This window comes from Mustela putorius, unplaced genomic scaffold (genome assembly GCF_011764305.1).
Source record: "Mustela putorius furo isolate JIRA1106 unplaced genomic scaffold, ASM1176430v1.1 tig00003856_pilon_pilon_pilon, whole genome shotgun sequence".
NCBI classification, from domain to species: domain Eukaryota; kingdom Metazoa; phylum Chordata; class Mammalia; order Carnivora; family Mustelidae; genus Mustela; species Mustela putorius.
Window position 1 is genome coordinate 1,464,510 of NW_025422008.1, and position 20,459 is coordinate 1,484,968.

Below are 20,459 nucleotides of genomic sequence, written 5' to 3' on the forward strand. Positions count from 1 at the left end.
CAGTCAGCCTGATTCACAATGAGAGACAGTCTACAAAGTACGCAAACCATCTCCTCAAACATGTCAGGGTCATGAAAAACAGGGACACTCTGAGACACAGTCACAGCCAGAGGAGCCGGAAGGAGCCATAATGGGACTCAATGAGGCAATTTGGTTGGGATCTTGGGAAAGAAAACAAAACCATGACAGCAAATCCGGTGTGGAGATAGTAATGTGTGAATATGGTGTCATTAGCTGTGACAAATGCACGACGGTGAGATTGGGGTTAACGGACAGGACAAGAGAGTGTGGGGTGCTCAGGGACTCTGCACTAACCTTGTCACTTCTCTGTAAATCTCCAACTATTCTAAGATAAAAGAGTGTCTTTTGTAAAATAGCCCTCAAAGAGGGAATCGGTCCAGAAGGATTGAGGATCTACTTTTCCGTTTTCCTGGACTTGCGGTCCAGGGCCTGGAAAGATGTGTTGTGGGGAGGACAGATGGCAACTCAGACACGGGCAGGGCTCCAGAACGCTCCTCTCTCCGGATCCCTGACCCACCGCTGCACCTGCCCCCCAGCGCTGCTCAGAAGGCCCCTTACTCTCCCCCAGGACACGGAGTTTGCAGTTCCTCCATCTGGACCCTACTCAGCGGAGCCTCGTGCACCCCCTGGCGGTTAAGGACGGGAGCGCAGCAGCACCATCCTCCCACCCCACCCCCCCACCCTCCCGGTGTGGCAACAGGGCTGAGAGTAGAAGACCTGAAGGGCCTTTGAGTCTCTCCCCAGGGACCTCCCCGGGGTCTCCTTGGGCCCCCCAGCAGGGACACAGGGCTGTGCACCCAGGAGAAGGTCCCATCCAGGGTCAGTCTCCAGTCTGAATTATCTATTTATATTCAAACAAATTGATTCTTCATTCTGCCTCTCCAGGCTTTCAATGCAGTTTACCTATGGAATTTTACTATGTATCTTTCTTTTTGTTCTAGAATTCCTATATGGTCTTCTAGTTCATTCTGCTTCTTTGTTCCAGTTTCCTTTCTGTTCACCATTTAATAACAAGATTTTCTTGTTATTAAATTCCTTCAACACATATTTATTCAGTTCTTTGAACATATTTCCTGAAGCTATGTGGGAGCCTTTGGTGCTGATTCCCACATCTGGGCGCACTGGGAATACGTTTCTGTTGACTTTCTCATTAGAGTCACACATTTCTGTTTGAATAAGTCATACATTTCTTTGTATGTCTGGTAATATGTTCTTTAAAAGTGGATTATGGATTTTATGTTTAAACAAATCTGGAATCTATTTTATTTTTTTGAAGACTGTTCTTTTCCTAGAATTGTTGAGCCTGAGCAGACCCCACTATGGCCTGAGCCCCTGCAGTGCTGACAGCTGTTGTCCATGCCCTGTTTTTCTGCATCCAGTGGCTGCATTTTTGCCCTAGGTCCTGAGTGAGCTGCCCTCCGCCTGTGCGATTAGTGGAGAATCAAGGATGTGCAGTTTCTACTCAGATTATGATACTGACCTTCTCTGTGGTTACATTGTTCCTGAGATTTCCCGGAGACTTCCAAGTGCCCTGCCAACCATGAAGTCTGACGTTTGATGCATTCATCCGGTATTGAATAGGGAAAGGTTTAAGGTGTAGGCAGGAAGAGGCAGGGGCCCCCTGGCTGAGACACCATTCCTGGCAGGCAGAAGCTCTAATCCAGAGTCAACAAGAGATAAGGAAACAGACCCCTGGCCTCCGAAGGGGTCGAATGGTCAGGAGTATTTTTCTTTGGCAGCTACAGTGTATCACAGAAAATGACCAAACTCCAAAGAAGTAATTCATTAACAGTTTCTCAATGGTCCTTGCTCAAGCCAATATGTTACAAGAATCTCAAGGCCACAAGCTTCCCAGTTAGTTCTCAAGAAGAGACTGCCACTAAAAGCCATCAGTGGCAGCCCATTCAGGACCCCTGTCACTCTAGAGAGCTTTCTCTTTCCTTTCTGTTCTCACCTTCACTATAAACTTTTGCTTCCCTTCACCCCCCTTTTGAAAAAAATATTTTATTTATTGGACACAGAGAGAGAGATTACAACTAGGCAGTGAGGCAGGCAGAGAGAGAGGGGGAAGCACGCTCCCTGCTGAGCAGAGAGCCCGATGTGGGGCTTGATCCCAGGACCCTGAGATCATGACCTGAGCCCAAGGCAGAGGCTTAACCCACTGAGCCACCCAGGCGCCCCAGGTATTTATATTTTTAATTTGTTTTCATCTTGCTTTGTGTAAATTAAATATACATTTATACATTTTATCAATTCTCGTATCCAATATTAGAATTTGCCATGCATATTCAGTAATGTAAAATGTTAAAACAGCTGAAATCATAAGAAAATAATTTTAAAAAGTATTTAAATTGGGCGCTGGGTGGCTCAGTGGGTTAAGCCGCTGCCTTCGGCTCAGGTCATGAGCTCAGGGTCCTGGGATCGAGTCCCGCATCGGGCTCTCTGCTCACCAGGGAGCCTGCTTCCCTCTCTCTCTCTCTGCCTGCCTCTCCATCTACTTGTGATTTCTCTCTGTCAAATAAATAAATAAAATCTTTAAAAAAAAAATTAAAAAATAAAAATAAAAAGTATTTAAATTGGGGGTATAGTTAACACATAATGTTCCAGTAGTCTCCAGTGTAAAAGGAATGATGTGACAAGTTCGCATGTCACGCTCTATTCCTCACAGGTGTCGCTCCCATCTGCCCGATGCAGCCCTATGGCAGTGTCATCCTACTGTCTTCCTTGTGCTATGCCTTTTATTCCTGTCACTTATTCATTCTGGAACTGGAAGCCTGTGTACTCCCTCCCTCTCCCGCATGTCCCCAGCCTCTACTCCTCCCTTCTGGCAACCATCTCAGATGATCATTTACTGGAAGAGTAATGCCTGTGAACAAGAGAATCCTGTGACTAGAAAGTGCACTGTGTAAACATTGGATGGTCTGCTTCACGGCTCAGAGGGCAGCGCAAGCTTCTGATGACACCGTTTCCATGTTTGCCGCTCTTATCACCCATCAGTACTATTATAGAAAGTTCTACTGTTCCCAGGATGTTCCTGCATGCAGCTCATTTATAACGTTCTTCAGAAGGTTCTTTTTGATGATGGCCAATGATTTCCATTGCATCCTGAGCACGGACAGCATGTGCTCACACGCTCAGCTCTCACACAGCTTTGGGGCGTGATCTGCATGTCATCCTTACATGGCTGGCAAGAGCAAGACACCAGTGAGTTTCGACAAAAGGAGCACAGATTTTTTTGTTAAAAATCTGGATATGACAATAAATAAATAAATAAATAAATAAATAAATAAATAAAAATCTGGATATGCCAAATAGTGTTCGCTTTGCCGGAAATCACACACAATCTGCATTCTACGGGGCCACCATGGGTGTGGGATTGAAATATGACTGTCACAGGGGGTGGGAGACAGGGAGGGATGTTATGTCGTTGTCTCCCATTGTGTTATGTTGTGTGCCTTGTCCCCCCTGTCACACAACACATGTGTGTACACAAACACACACAGAGACATACACACACCCATACACAGATACACACACATTCCCCACGCCTGCATCACTAGGTCCTCACTCAGGGAATCCTGGATCCTCCTCCAAAGCCCCCTGTTTTCTCCTTCAGGACAGCGCTCTCTGCAGTATTCCCCCTCAGCGGGGTGAGAGCTGCTCCAGGAGCAGCATTTCCTGCCTTGGGCTCCATGGACTGGCCACCTTCCTCTGCCATGACCCTGAGGAGAGGGAGACAGAGTCTGAAGTCCAGTGGTGCACACAAGAGCCAAGTTCTTCAGATGACGAGACCAAGATCTGCATGAGCCAGATGAAGAGGAACCCCAAAACCTGAGGAATGTGCAGCGATCCTACCGCCAAACCCCATGACAGCCAGCAGCTTGGGGCCTGGGAGAAAGCAGAGAGAGTAGAGCACACCCCTCACCCCAGGGGCATGAGACCCTCTTGTCTGGTGCTCCCTGCCCCGTGTCAGGCTGGGGCAGGAAGGTATGCACAAGCTGTCACATGAGAGTGAAGGGGGGGGACATTCTGCTCAGGGGGTGGGTCCTTGTGTCATTAAGTAGTTAACTAACCGAACTCCGTGGGTCATGGACACAGTTTAGGTCCCTGCAGTTGGGAAACCAGAAGGCCTAAGCTAGTGTTTGTCCTCACAGAGCCTACAGTGAAGATGGGGATGCGCCCACATTTCTAAGAGCACGTGACTGAGGGTGTGAGGCAGACTGAGAGCTACTGAAGACAGACGCCTCCTTAGATGTCACACGAGAAGCAGACACATGGTTTAAGCAGGGATCATAGGCCAGACCCCCAGTAGTCGGGGAAGGTTCATGAATGAGCTGGAACTCTGTGTAGACCCTGATGTGTGTGTACGATCTGGGTTGATGGGTGGGGTGGGTGAGGCCCCAAGCAGTCAGCAGTCAGGCTGGGCAAGGTGTGGGTGACATTGGACACATGGAGGACAGGACATAGGTGTAGTTAATCATTTCTAGTTAATGTCTGGAGGTTTTAGAATATGAAATAGTTAGTGGAGGGCCTTGCATGTGGGATCCAGGCATAAACCAGTGAGAGGCACGATTAGGGCTCAGACTTTCTCATACAGGAGCGTGAATTCCACAGTTTACCAGATAGGGTTCTGTTTCAGGCCCCAGGTTCTGTTTCACTCCTGCCTTCTCAGGGCTCACTGCTTCAGAGGAGAGAGACGATATGCAGTGAGGTTTGGTACAGTGTGTAAGGATGGGACCAGGATCTTTCCAGAACTTTTTTAGGATCTGGGAACAAAATCTAGGAAGAGGTGCTCCTATGACTCCCAACACTCAGGCCATTACAGAGGTGTTAAGAGCTGCGCAGGAGGAGGAAGACCAAGTATGTCCTTCTTACTATGTCACACTAGCACAGTCTAGACAGTGAATGTTCCCTACGGAGAAGCTGGTGGGGGTGGGACGCAGAGACAAATGCTGGGGGGCTCTGGAGATGTGCTCTGTCCTGGCTGACACTGCCTGGCGCTGGAGAGAAGGTGGGCAGGCCTCCCACCCTGTAGGTCACCATGGCTGGGAGCTCCAGGAGGATAACGGGACCCTGGATCAGTGACAGGATGACTAGGATAACTTGTCATCCATGGTAGTCTTATCAGAGATAGGAGCCAGTGGGCACTTCATGGAGGGACGAGATGGACTCAAGAAGCTGTGTTTCCTGTCACTGCAGAGACACTTGGGGTTTGGGAAAAGAACATGAGCCACACTGGTAAGGACTCCCCACAGCCCAGCCCTGCAGCTCTGCCCAGCCCAGCCTGGGGCTGCCCTCTCTCCAGAGCTACTCACACACAGGGGTGGGGGACATCTAGTGTGGGATGGGGGGCCATGCGCTGACAGCAGATGCGCTGAGTCCCCTGGGAATTGGCATGGCACACACTCTTCTTAGGCCCACAATGGGGCATGTTCTCGTGGGAGAGCACGGCAGTACCTCTGAGGCTCGTGGAGGTTTCTCACTCTTCAGGCTCTTTCCCACTAGAGACACAGTAGCTGTGAGGACCTATCAATACTGAGCTAGAGATACTGAGTTATAAGCTTCATAAGCAGATGGAGAGTCTCTGAAAAGGTTCTTCCCTTGGAGGAAAATGTCAGAGGTGGTTCCCTCCCTCTTGTCTTGGGTGCAGGCCTGGCTACTGCTGGTTCCTTCTGCCTAGAAAGCCTTGCCTTAGCGCTCCTGTTTGCTCTTCCACAAAGCCTCCCAGAGCACATGACCCAACCCAAACCCCTGACTGTGGGGTCACCCTGAGGGGCTGTGTTCCCTGGACTCCTGCCCTGCAGAGATGACTGTGACCTGGCAATGGGCCAGGGAGCACCAGATCTAGTACAAGGCAGAAGGGGATGGAAACATCCAGATATGGACAGCCATTGTGCTGCCTTCTGGAGAACAAGAGAGATACACAGGCTGTGTGCAGCATGAGGGGCTGCCTGAGCCCATCACCATGAGACAGAGGGGTGGGGTATGAGGAGTGGAGCCCAATATCAGGGATTCAGGAACCTTCTAGAGACTTCCAGCAGAGTCAGGGCACAGGGCCACCCCTCAGTTTTCCTTTTCACCTCTGATCCATTTGCCCAGCCCACCATGGTCCTCAAGGGGGCATCTGCTGGCTAGGTTCTCCTTCATGTTCTCATCATTGGGGTTGTTTTAGCAGAGATTTAGACTGTTGGAACTATAGTTGCTAGAGTTGTGTTCTAGAACAACAAGAACTCGGGGGTGAGGAGATCTAGTTTCCTCATTCTGATCTGCCTGTCTCACCCCCAGGGTTCAAATGAAACCCTTGTTCCTGTTTATTCTGAAAGAGATATGGAGGCATGTTGCTGTGCAGCAAGGCTGGGGGTGTGGTGGGGGCAAGGGGGTTTCCCTGTCTGGTAGGACGGCAGGCTAGGGCATGGGGGTTTCCCTGGCTGGTGGGAGGGCAGGCTAGGAGAAGGTTCGAGGCTCAAGACCTGCTGTACCCCAGAGCCCCAATACCACCTGGGGCAATACACAGGCTGCCTCTGGATTCCAGGATCTCGATCTAAGGTCACATCTCCCGCTCCTATAGGAGGGTTCCAGGAACAGGCAAGCAGGAGATCCAGAGTGCACCAGAGTTCTGGGGAGGGGGTCACTTGGTGGTGGTAAAAAAAAATTCTCAGGTCCTTTTCCCTCAAGATCCTAAATTTTAAAAAATGTTTTGTATTTTTTTTAAGATTTTATTTATTTATTGAGAGAGAGAGAGAGAGAGAGCAAGAGCATGAGAGGAAAGAGGACAGTGGGAGAAACAGACTCTCTGGCAATCAGAGAGCCTCATGTGGGACTCGATCCCAAACTCCAGGATCATGACCTGAGCAGAAGGCAGTTGCTTAACTAACTGAGCCACCCAGGAGCCCCTGATTTTGTATTTAAATTCAATTTAGTTAATATATACTTTATTATTAGCTTTGGGGGTAGAATTTAGCAATTAATCAGTTGCATATAACACCCAGTGCTCCTAACATCATGTACCCTCCTGCTCATCACCCAGTTATCCCTTCCCCTGACTCACCTCCCTTTCAGCAAGCCTCATTAAGATTCTCTTATAGTTTACCTCCATCTCTGTTTTTATTTTATTTTCTTTTTTTCTTCCCTTCCCCTACATTCATCTGTTTTGTTTCTTAAATTCCACATATGAATGAAATCAAATGGTATTTATCTTTCTCTGACTGACTTAATTCAATTTGTATAATAGCTTCTGGTTCCATCTAGGTCATTGCAAAAGGCTTTCTTTCTTTCTGATGGATGAGTAATATTCCATTGTGTCTGTCTATTTATCTGTCCACCACCTCTTCTTTATTAATTCATCAGTCAATGCACAACTGCCATCAGAACCTAGATTTCTTAGAAAGAGGAAGGAAGAGTAAGCCAGACTCCAAATAAAGTAGGAAATGTGATGCAAGTGTGTCATGTACATATGTCTGTCTGGGGGGGCAGGTCCACAATCCTGTAGAAATGTGTACAGAAATTTGTGTGGAGGTTTGTATATATGTGTGTGAGTGAGCACGTGCAAGCATGTATGAGTGTTCGTGTGTATACGCATGCCTGTGTTTATGTGTGCGCGTGCACTCTCTGCTCTGAGAATTCCTCATCCTTGCGTCTACCCTGGCCAGTTCATGGTTGCCCCACCCCCACCCCCACCCATGGGCTACAAATTCCATCTGCAGCAGGTGAGAAAATGAGAGGGGCTCGGGATGATGAGTGAGGGGGTGAACTGGTACATGTCATGGTAGGAAGAAGAGAACAGGAGCTACATTGGTGGGACTTGCTTCCTCCCCAGGGTTCTGCTTGAGAAAAGCATCAGACACAGTTTTAAGGGTTTTGTATGAATTGAATCATTTAAAATGTCCTAATAACCCTGTGAGATAGGGAAAGGTACCAACTCCATTTATAGGCAAGGAAACCAAGGTCACTATGAGGTTAACTGAGTCAACTGGCTGAGCCATGACTCTAATGTTAATGGTCAGGTGCTGAGTCCAAGTGCCCACCATTTTTTTTGACCCCTGGACACTGTTCACTGGCCTCAGTAAGGGTCACCACCTTCTATGTCTCTGACAGCTTCTCCTTCTCCAGCACTGAGTCTTGTCAGGTGTATGCATTTCTCACTGTCCCTGTAAGGAAATCCATGGGGTTTGAGGGGACAGGAGAGCTGGTTGTACGTTGGCAGATGGAGTGTGTTTGCTGGAGGTGGAGGGGAAGGAGGGCACATCTGGGCTGTAGGGAATCAGTGGAGTCTGCATCTGGGGTGTGAGGTGGGCTGTCCAGCATGCAGAATTGGGGACACCAGCCTTCCTGTGGGTGGGCAGAGTCCACTTACTGTTTTGTTGACAGTCTGAAAGCACAGCCTGAGTGAGCCTGAGAGACACTAGGGTGAGCACTCATGACCTTCCAATCCTGCTGCCTCTGACTTGTCTTCTTCCAGCTGACTTCCTGGTGAGGCCTGCTCTCCAAGGTGAGAAGTGACGTGAAGGTGGCACTTCCTGATACCCTGACAGTAGCTCCCTCATGGGCCTTTCCAGATAGAGTGAGAGGAAGGCAAGTAGGTTGGTAAGAACTTGACATTCATTTTGGAAAGAGAAAATGGAATGTCTGTCTTCAAAAAAGGGGAGAGCTGCCCTCTGGGGAGGACTGAGTAGTTCCTTATGGGCTGGTGGACTGGGGGCCTCAGCATCTTGCTGGATGTAGGCAGCAGGCTGACCTCAGTTTCTGGTCTTTCCAACACAGCTGCTTGCTTCAGCAAAGCTTGCAAGGGGGGGAAGACTGTAGAAACTCAGCAGGAGAAATGGAAGTTATGATCATATATATTCCAAGGTCACCACTGACACATTTTATTGGTTAAAAAGATATTCTAAGTCCCTGCCCATACTCAGTAGGAGGAGATTTCACAAGGCCATTTGGACCAGGAGGTGGGGACACTGGGCCTTTTTATAGAATCTGAACAGGGATGTTCCACGTGACAGGTGGAAGGAATGGAGGGTAGCAAGGTCTCTGCACTGGATGTGTTCACACACTGGATGTGTTCATAGATCTGTACTTACCAGGCTGTTGCCCTGCACAGTCACTGAGCAACATAGTTATCACTCTGGGTCCCATGCTATAGAGGACCTGCAGACTGAGTTGTGTTATCCAAGCAGGGTCTTGGCTTACAAGATACACGCTGTATTTGGCAAGGTGTGTCTCAACTTTGTGGAACCTGAGAGGTCATCCTCTCTGAATAGTTCCCCCCTCATTTGTCAGACCTTCTACTTCTCTAGGAAAGCACCATCACTACACTCAACCATTGTGTTTCTTTCCTGCATCGTGCTGCCTGGCTAATCCTGGTCTCCCACTATTTCTGCCAGTCTGTCTCAGACGGGATTCCACCAAGACATTTCTTGTGATTCCACTCTGTCAGTTTCTTTCCCTTCATCCAGATGATTTGTTAGTGGCTTTCTCTTGTATTGATGAGTCAGTTACATTAGAAAGTCACTATTCTCTAATTAAATCTTCCCAATAACTTTTGGGCCAGATGGACAAAGGTTCTCTTTCCAAGTCTCAGGTCCTTCCCACACAGGGACAAGACAGTAGTACAGTTCCCGGAGAGTCAGGAGTTGGTATAGAACCTCATAAGCATGAGACAGGTAGGTCACAAAGGTGTGTACCTGTATTTTCTTCCTGTCCCAAGCATATAGTACAACACCTGGCTCACAGTAGGCACTCAGTTAGCTTCTGTGTGGAGGCTGTTTCCGTAAACTTCATCAGGATAGTTACATTTACCAGGTTCTTCGCTCCACTCTGAATTCCTTCATGTTTCTCTCACTGAGCCTAACAGAGAGCCTGACATCTGCTACTGCATATTATGTGTCTGCTAAATGGAGGTGGGGTTTCTTGGGCAATTCAGAATTTATTTCAACAGACTGATACATGCACAAGGTTGAAAACATTTATATAACACAAAAGAGTATACAGTGAAAAGTAAATTTCCTCCTCTATCACCTCTATAATTCTTCCAAACTCTCTCCTGGGACATAAGAGCTGTTACCAGATTCCACAGTATTATTATAGGAGAGATTTCCATTTTAGGAGGTGGCATTTTACCAAATAATCTACCCCTAACTTTGTTCTCAATTAACAAAATATTCTGAGAAGAGACCAGTTTTTACATAAAAAACTCATTCAGGATTAGATATTGATATTAGATATTGGTAATGACAATTTTGCCACAGGTGATTTTTTAAAATTTAAGTAACGCAAAAATCATCCTTATTCCACAGTGACACAATTTCATGGAGTACATGTTCCCTCAGATTAAAGACAGCCTCATTCACCAGTCTCCCAGGAGGCTACTTTTGTCTGTGTGACTATATTCTGACCGTTATGGGGACGCAGAATGTGGTAGCAGGTTTTGTCCCAAAAAGAGGGGAACATCCGGAACTAGAGCGTATCATGCTTAGCGAAATAAGTCAAGCAGAGAAAGACAACTATCATATGATCTCCCTGATATGAGGAAGTGGTGATGCAACATGGGGGCTTAAGTGGGTACGAGAAGAATAAATGAAACAAGATGGGATTGGGAGGGAGACAAACCATAAGTGACTCTTAATCTCACAAAACAAACTGAGGGTTGCAGGGGGGAGGGGGGTTGGAAGAAAGGGGGTGGGGTTATGGACATTGGGGAGGATATGTGCTTTGGTGAGTGCTGTGAAGTGTGTAAACCTGGTGATTCACAGACCTGTACCCCTGGGGATAAAAATATATGTTTATAAAAAATAAAAAATTTAAAAAAAAAAAGAGGGGAACATCCACTTTTTCTGCTTTCCCTTCCCTACTCACAGACCACAGGCATGGTCTTAGGTGCCCTGGTCATGCTAATAAGGAAACTTCCCAGGGTCTTCATCACCAGTGTGTCTGGATAGCCCCATGGTGCAGACTAACCCTACGGTCCCGGACGGCTCACCTCACTCGTGGGACACACACAAGCTGATGTCTCATGGACAATCACTGTTAGGTGGTTTTCTGTGGCACACAACTGAACTAATGCATATGAAGAGGGGACAGGTTCCTGGAGGGGGTGGCCATGGTGGTCTGTTCTGGAGATGAGCAGAGACAGATACACAGGGGGCAGACTGGGGGCTGTGTTGGAGGAAGGGAGAGCTGGGCCCCAGGGGCAGCACAGGGAGACTGGAGACTGTTCTCCTCTCACCTTTGTAGCCTGGGGCTGTCCTGGGGCATGCATGGACTCACCAGCTGTTACATTTGGGGGCCTGTGTTTCTTCTCTTCCCTTCCTGTACTTTTTACAGAATTCCCCTGTGGACTGCAGCCAGGATGAGAATCCCTGCTGGTGACCTTTCCTCCTCGTCCTCCTGTCTGAGCGCAGTAGTTTTGGGGGTTGAGATCTGGAGAAGAAACCCCTCAGAGGGAAAAGGAACGCAGGATGATTTGTCATGAGGTTCCACCAGAAATCTGCACTTATCCAGGCTGGCTTGGACAGCCCACCTTGAGACTGTGGACCCCAGGCCCCTCATATCTTGTGTCCTGGTGATTCCAGATACTCACTGCATGACTTCACTCTATTCTGTGTGTCACCAGCAAGTCACTATGTCCAACTTCTGTTCCCAAAGTGGGTATTATTATACAAGGGCATGATACCAGAGGATGGGAACACTGGGGCCATCTTGGGATCTGCCTACAGCAGGGGTGACTTTGGGAACCACCTGAATGTGTGGCCTCTCACAGGCCTGTGGCTAGGAATGCAGAGACCAGACCAAATGAAGAGTTCAAGTCCGAGGATGTTGGTGATCACTCCCCAGGAATCCAGATCAGAGTTGGGATGTCACGCACAGTTGCAGGGGGACAGGGCCTGAGGCTCCACCAATCAGGTGACCACATGCCAGACTCTGACTCAGATGTGTGTGTGACACAGATGCTAGGACAGTGCTGCGTGCATTTGGCACAGGTGGTATGAGTGGCCGTCGTGTCATCCAGCTTCCAGGAGCAGCAGTGACAGCAGTCCTGGCCTCAGGGTGCAGTGGTGTAAACAGCTGGACCTGTGCCCTGCACCAGGGGCAATGGTTCCTCTTTGGGCCTTGAACTGGGGTGTGATGGTGGATTCTGTTCCTGACTGTGCAGCCTTGGGCCTGTGGTCTGTGGCTTTCCCTGAAATGAAATGAGGCCAAATATTCTCCCTAACTAACTAACTGTATATATATACATAATACATTTATTTTCCCACAGATATATTTATTTATAATATATAAATATAACTTATATTTCATATTCCTTTAATCCTAAAATATATTTTATTTTATTATATATTGTATAACATTTATTTCATTACATGTAATTTACATTTTATTTTTATATTAAATTATATATATGTAATTTTCCTTGACTATGCATCTACACATATATGTTTCCATATAAGTATTTATAGTTTCAATTAAAACAACTTCTACTCTGTTGTTGAAAATGAGGAGTGAGAAATCCATGAAGGAATACTTTCAGAGAGCATGGATTCAGAATTGTTTTCCAGTTTTATTGAGAAATAACTGACATAACGTTTTATAAATTTAAGGGTACAACCTTTTGATTTGATATATTTATATGCTGCAAACTGATTACCACTATAGCATTAGCTAAGACCTACAGCCTGTCACAGTTGCCGGGGTGAGTGTTGGGGGATGGGTAGGACCATTTGAGACCTATTTATTTATTTATTTATTTATTGTTTAAAATAATTTTTTATTGCCCAGGATATTTTTTTTCTTGTGTCTTGTTTTTTTGTTTGTTTGTTTTCTTTTTTAATAACTATAAATTCAAGCTTAGTGAAGCTTGCTTTGTCTTGAAAAAAAAACAAAACAAAACAACAAAGCTGTTCTATCATTTGCTAATCTGATCTCATTTGAAGAGAGAGATGGTAGTTATCTTGCAAGTGTAAAATTTATACCATGAATGATGCAGGTCTAAGTCTGGTGGCACTAAAAGGAGACGATAGCATTGTTGACAAAATTATAATCTACTCGTGGCATTTGCGGAAAAGAAGCCTTTGCAAATTTCTAAATAACAGTAAACTCTGTTAGGAAATTCTAAAGTGTCTTACAGGCCAAAAAGGGAATGAGGTTAATAAAATGCCTCAACAGAGTTTGAATAAAATACTGGATTTGAGAGTTTTTGGGACTTGGATATGTAAAAATAGGGTGGCAGGTTGGGTCATGCTTACAATGGTCTCAAGTTCAAATAAACTACTGTGACAATACACCACTTCACAGATCACACGCTTTTCTGGGGCTGTTCTTTCCTTCAGTAGGTGCTGGGAGAAGGTGTGCTGAGTCGCTTTCCAATATAGATGCCTAGGCCCAAAGCCAAAACATGAGAGAGGAAGAGAGACGGAATGAACACCTTAAGGAATTCTGCAGAGAAAATACCCCCTTTCTTCATGGCCCCACTTTTCCTCATGCTTAAAGAGACAGAGCACTTGGCGTGTCTGAAGTGGAACTCCTTAGGTGGAATGTTTTCAGGTCTACTGGACCAGTCAGACACCCAGTCAACGCTTTTCTTCAACGCATCAACTTCTTTCTCTCCTTCTGCAACTTCTTCTTCTGACTGAGAGCTATGGTCCCTGCTGGTGTGCATCTCCACATCAAACATAATCTGCCCATCTTCTTGTGGGGAAGGGCTGTCACAGTGAGAACTGGCTCTTGAACTACTCTGTCCTGATTCGTGTTGTGCATCCAAAAGAATCTTCTCCATGTCTCCATTGTGGATAGAGGATGAGGACGGTACATGTTCTAGCCCCCCATTTTTCCCATTGCCATTATCATTGCCATTGCTGCTGTTCATGGGTAGCTCCACCCAGGAACTGTTGAGGCCGGCTGGCGGGGGCAAAGGCTGTTCACCTTCCTCGCAGTTGTTGTTGTTGTTGTGCGGGGGCAGCGGCTGCTCTACTAAATGAGACGACATTGTCAGGGGGCTGGAAGGGCTTGTGGCCGCAGCAGGACTGTCTCTGGTTCTCCGGCAGCAACACAACAAGCCGAGTCCCCTATTTTTTATTTTTTATTTTTTTTAAAGATTTTATTTATTTATTTGACAGATAGCACAAGTAGGCAGAGAGGCAGGCAGAGAGAGAGAGAGGAGGAGGAAGCAGGCTCCCAGCAGAGCAGAGAGCTAGATGTGGGACTCCAATCCCAGGATCCTGGGATCATGACCCGAGCTGAAGGCAGACCCTGAGCCACCCACGCGCTCCTAAGACCTATTCTTTTAGAAATCAGATGTTTTCTTTATATTAAGCTTCCTCCATCTGCTGCCTGGCTGTGCCCCACAGAGGAGAAAATATGTATCTCCCAGCATGCCTTGCATTTTTCTTCATACCAAAAAACCAATAGGGGCACCTGGGTGGCTCAGTGTAACTCACCTCTGCCTTTGGCTCAGGTGATGATCCAGGTTCTTGGGATTGAGCCCCGCATCGGGCTCTCTGCTCAGCAGGGAGCCTGCTTCCCCTCCTCCCCCGCCCCCGCCACCTGCATCTCTGTCTACTTGTGATCTCTGTCTGTCAAATAAATAAATAAAATATTTTTTAAAATTTTATTTATTTGAGAGAGAGAAAGAGAGACCATGCACAAGCAGAGGGGAGGGCAGAGGGAAGGGAGAAACAAGCTCCCTACCAAACTGGGCTCAAGACGTGGGGCTTGATCCCATGACCCTGGATCTGAAGGCAGACACTTGTCTGACTGAGCCACCCAAGCACCCTATCTCAATCTTCCTAATGACGTCCATTTGTAGTTGTCTTTCAACAGTTTCTGGCAGAGGGCTCTCACAGCTAGAATACAGTATCCGTTCTCTTTACTGCATGTGTATCCCGGCCTTTGAATAAATAAAAACTATGGACTTCAAACCGTCTCCTTCATGGGAATGTTTCCACAAGAAGAAATGGTAGCACACTGAATCCTTAGGAATCCTTGGCAAGTGTTTCTGTTCTGTCTTTGTTGTGTTGGCCAAAATTATAATTTCGTCTTTCATATCTATTTCCAATTGCACATAGTTGAACTGTTACTTAATGTGTCCAAAGTTTGAAAAGCTTCTCGAGAAATAGGAAATGTTACTCCTTATAGTGTTTGATGCTGCGTGTCTCCACCCATGTCAGTTTGTGCCTCATTAATTTTAATCTGTCGTGATTCTTCCTCAGCTGCAGTCAATGGGGCAGGAGAAGATTGTGACAGAAGATTGTGTTTTTTATATCTGTGTAATGATGCATCTTCCTTTACTGTTCCAAACACTTCCTCTGTAATGTGGCCCCCTCCAAACCCCATTTTCAGAGTTGCACTTGTTCCTGCATACAACAAATTTTTATGATTACTAGAATGTTCTGGAGACCAGGCAGTGGATATCCAGTCACATCCCTGGGTATTCTGAGAATCTAACCAGAACACTATATAGCACGGCTGTCTGTCTCCAGGAGGGGTAAATAAAGGAATCATAATCCTTACCCCAGGGACGGAAGACTGTCTACAGGATCCAATCACAAGTATCTCATTTTCAGTAGATACTATTAGAAGTCTGTACTTTCCATTTCTCCTCTGGCAAAGGTATCTTTAATATCTTCCACTTGCTTGGAGGCAGGTCTCATGGACGTGACAGCCGCGGGCTCCCAGGTCTGGTGCCAAGTCTGTGCAGAGACATTCCAGCCTAAGTGGCAGGGGTGTCATCCAGGTGCCAGAAGCAGTAGAGACAGCAGTTCCTACCGAGGCTCAGGTGTCCTGTGTCAGAGGAGTCATGACATCTGTACCTTTAGCTTGAAACTTACCCAGTGTGTTGTACAGGGAGACGCTGCTTTGGGAAGTATCCCTGGTGTTCTCCTTTACGTGTGAGTAAAACCCTTTCTTTCCCTATTCTTTGGCTTCATTGAATCTTTTGCCTTGAATCCATCAAGAGATGTGCCCAGTTTTCAGAAACACAGCTGCCAACCTGACAACCTCACTTGGCATTTCCCTTTTTAAATTTAATTTAACTTTATTTATTTATTTGAGATCGAGAGAGCACAAGCAGGGGGAGTGCAGGCAGAAGGAGAGGGAGAAGCAGGTCCCCGCGGAGCAGGGAGCCTGTGCAGGCTCGATCCAGGACCCTGGGACCATGATCCTGGGGTCATGACCTGAGCCAAAAGCTGACTATTAACTGACTGAACCGCCCAGGCACCCCTCCAGCACAATGTGTAATAGAAGCCGTGAGTGAACATTATTTTCATGTTGCTGATCTTGGGAAAAAACAACCAGTCTTTCACCATTAGGTAAGATGTTAGCCTAAGGGTTTTCATAAATGCCTTTCATCAGATCGAAAAAATTCCCTCTATTAGTAGTTGAGTTTTTAATCTTGAGAAGGTGTCTGATTTTGTCAAATGCTTCTTGTCTATCTGTTAAGATAAGCATGTTTTTCTCCTAGTATATTTCCAGATATTAATATATAATATATACCATATATATGTTTTACTTTGATTGGTAAGGATTTTTAACCAATCTTGCATTCCCAAAATAAATTTCATTAGGTTTGTTTAACTCTATATGTTGCTAGATTTGATTTGCTACATTTTGTTGAGATCTTTGTGTGTATGTGTGTGTACATTCATAAGAGATATTGGTCTGTAGTTTTCTTGTCTTGTGATAATCTTTGTATGTTTTGGTGTCTGAATAATCTTAGCCTCATAGAATGACTTGGGTTCCCTCCTCTTTTTGGGGGCGGCAGGGTTCGTAAAGAATTGTTATTAATTCTTTCAGCATATGGTATAATTTGCAAGTGAAGCCATTTGGTACTGGGCTTTTATGTGGAATAGTTTTTGACAATTGACTCTATGTTCTACCTCATAGGTACATTCAGATGGTCTATTTCTTCTTCAGTCAGCTTCAGTCATTTGTGTCTTTCTGTGTTTTTGTCTATTTTATAGAGGCAAGTTAATATTTTAGCATATAATTGTGCATCATAATCTCCTAATTCTCTTGATTTCTGTGTGGTCAGTACTAATATCACCTCTTTCATTGCTGATCCCAGCAATGTGGGTCATTTCTCTTTCCCTCTCTCTTTTTTAGTGAGTCTAGTTAAAGATTTGTCAGTTTGGTTGATCTTTCAGAGGATCACATTTGATTCAGTTAGTTTCCTATACTGTTATTTTATTCTCTTTTCTCTATTTCATTAACTTCTGCTCTCATCTTTATTTTTTTCTTTCCCTTTGCCTCCTTTTGCTTTCGTTTGCTCCTCTTCCTCTTTTGACTTAATGTGGAAGTTCAGGTAATTGAGTGGAGATGTTTCTTTTTCATACAGGCAGTTCCAACTATATATTTCTTCAGCACTGCTTTAGTCGGACCCCCTCGGGGTTGGTATGCTCTGTCTTCATTTCTATTAATCTCTAAGTATTTTCTGATTTCCATTTTGACATCTTTGACCCTTGATTATGTAAAAGTGTGTTAATTCTGCATATTGTGAGTTTCCCAAATTCATTCCAGTTATTTCTTTCTGGTGTCATGCCACTGTGTTATTTGCATTATTTTTACCCCTTTAAATTCAATGAGTTTTTTATGGCCTAGCATAGGGCTTATCTTCTAGAAAGCTCCATGTGCATTTGAAATGAATGTATATTCTGTTCATGGCTGGAATGTTCTATACATGTCAGACTTACACTGTTGTTTTATAGTATGGCTCAAGTCTTCTTTATCTTCATTGATCTCTGCATAGTTGTCCTATCCATTATTGAAAGTGATATATTGAGTTTAACTATTATTGTCATACTGTCTGTTTCTCAGTTTCTGTCAGTTTTGCTACAAGAAGTTAGGTGTTGAATTATTAGGTGATATATGTTTAGAGTTTTTTCATCTTTCTGATTAATTGACCATTTTATCATTACAAAATGGTCCTGTTTATCTTACTAGCATTTTTATTTTTAATTTTATTTTTAAAGATTTTATTTATTTGTTAGAGACACAGTGAGACAGGGAACACAAGCAGGGGGAGGGAGAGGGGGAGAAGCAGGCTTCCCACTGAGCAGGAAGCCCAATGTGAGGGCTCAGTGGACCATGACCTGAGCCAAAGGCAGACTCTTAACAACTGAGTCACCCAGGTGCCCCCTTACTATAATGAGTGTATTCACACCAGCTTTCCTATGGTTGTTTGCCTGAGGTAACTTTTTCCATCCCTTTGAGTTTAATCTGTTTGTAACTGAGATCAAGTGTATCTACTGTAGACTGCATAGGGGGACCCTGTTTTGTGTTCAGTCTAATAATCTGCACTTTGACTGACTTATTTAAGCCATTCACTTGCAATGTTAATATTGACACTGTTGATTTATGTCACCGTCTTACTTTTTTGCTTTTAGTTTTCCATGACTCACTCATTTTTCTCTCTCTCTTTTTAAAAAGATTTTATTTCTTTAAGGGAGAGGAGAGAGAGAGAGCACAGAAGCAGGGGAGCGGCAGAGGGATGGGGGAATAGAAACAAGGCTTTCCACTGAACAGGGAGCCAGCAGCTGGGCTTGACCCAGGACCCTGGGGTCATGACCTGAGCAGAAGGCTGACATTTATCAGCTGAGCCACCCAGGTGTCCCTCCACTCATTCTTCTTTTACTGACAACTTCTTATTCAGTGAATAAACTGTAATATTTTCATTTTTTAATCATTAATCATTTTATTTTGTAGTTATTTTCTTAAGACGTGCTTTTGCTTTTGCCATGTTTTCTACATATTAAATTTTGTGATTTTTTTCTTTATATCATACCCATAATATATATTCAAATAATGTATGTTTATATATTTTTATCATATCCTGGTCCTCTTATATTACATCTTATAGTTCCAATATTTCATGAACTTTTTGCTACTCAATTATTCTAAAGTTACTTAGTCACATTTTTTTTTTTTCATTTTAACTTTAATTTCTTTCTATGAGTTGCTTTTTTTTTTTCTCTGTGCAATTTTCTGTGTAAGTTTTTTGACACGTAAGTTAAATAGAGATTTCTCTAGAGAAATTTGTTTCTTAAAATTTTGGGGCATCACCAATTCAGGACAATTATGAATTAAGCTGATGACATGAAGTTATTTTGTCCCAACGGCCAATTGGAAAGCAAATTTGGACTACAAATCACTGATGGGTTCGTCTGTGTCTGCAAATTTTTGAAATAGTTGTTTGCTCACTTTTTTCCTGACTCAAAGGCAAATTTCCTCAGAATGCTCTTGGACTTGAAAATAGAACAGATTTGATTGTGTCACCCTGTTCTGAGGATGTGAATCTTAGGTTGCCAGATTTTTCAGGGAGAGGATTTTTTTCTGCTGCTCACATGGAGCAGCTCTGGGCATTGTCTCCTCTCTATGAAGCTCCTGAGCTTGAGAAGCCAAGCTAAGATTTTCTAGATTTGAAAAATACTCCACAGATCAGAACAACTATTCTCTGGGGCTTATAGCCCATATTTAAATTTTGGGCTAATTGATATTTCTCTTGATTGTTCTATTGTGATTTTGGATGATTTTATGTTTTTTCTATCATTTCCATTTTTGGGAAAACGGGCAGCTTTATTTCTTAAAAAAATTTTTTTATTTAAATTCAATTAGCCAACAGAGTACATCATTAGTTTCATATGTAGAGTTCAATAGTTAATCAGTTGCATATAACACCAGTTCTCGTCACCTCACATGGAGCAGCTGCCTTTGGCTCAGGTCATGATCCCAGCATCCTGGGATCAAGTCCCACATCGGGCTCCTTGCTCGGCAGGGAACCTGCTTCTCCCTCTGCCTCTGCCTGCCATTCTGTCTGCCTGTGCTCACTCTCTCTTCCTCTCTCCCTCTGACAAATAAATAAAATCTTAAAAAAAAAAAAAAAAGGAAGTTGAAAGTGAGTATAAGTCAGAAATTTCTAACTTCTCCTGTCTGAGACTGGTTATTTCCAAACAAAAATGAGGATGAATATCACGTCATTGGATCTGCTGAGACACTGTGATCATTAACTGTTCGTGGACCAGAGATGAAATAGTCAGTGTCTACACGGGAATGGTTTTCAGACTTTTGTGGAGGTCACATAAACCTGATGAAATTATGGATACTCTCCCCAGAAATATGTATATATAGAAAGAAACATCAAATGCCAGTGTGTATACGAGGATCATCTGAAGTGACATAGATCTGAGTTTTTAATCCCAGGAAGAGACAAAGGATGAAGATGACATGTTGAGCAATCACTTCATGACCCAACAATGCTACTCCACTCATCTGTGAGTAGGGACTGGAATGGACAAACCTGGGCCCATAACAACCATCAATAAGTTGAAAGATGAGTTTATTTATGAGTCACTCCTCATCCAAGCAGACTTGAGTGCCTGCAGTGTCCAGATCAAGTCCTAGTCTCAGATCATGGCTCCAAATGTGGAAATTTGTCATTCTTTTCCATTCCTGGCTCC

General features: G+C 44.7%; 2 protein-coding genes across 2 annotated transcripts in view; both read right to left on the reverse strand.

Annotated features, from left to right (window-relative positions):
* The window catches only part of LOC123387558 (saoe class I histocompatibility antigen, A alpha chain-like), a 156,423-nt gene that overhangs the window by 128,815 nt on the left and 7,149 nt on the right, over window positions 1-20,459 (reverse strand). The window lies entirely within an intron of this gene.
* Window positions 13,322-14,011, reverse strand: LOC123387563 (BCL2/adenovirus E1B 19 kDa protein-interacting protein 3-like). The gene has a single exon (XM_045065175.1). The coding sequence runs from the start codon at window positions 13,994-13,996 to the stop codon at window positions 13,337-13,339; it is 660 nt and encodes a 219-aa protein (XP_044921110.1). The 5' UTR covers window positions 13,997-14,011; the 3' UTR covers window positions 13,322-13,336.

Bases quoted from the DNA above. Each gene is read 5' to 3' on its own strand.
- LOC123387563 (XM_045065175.1), bottom strand. From the start codon at position 13,996: ATGTCGTCTCATTTAGTAGAGCAGCCGCTGCCCCCGCACAACAACAAC.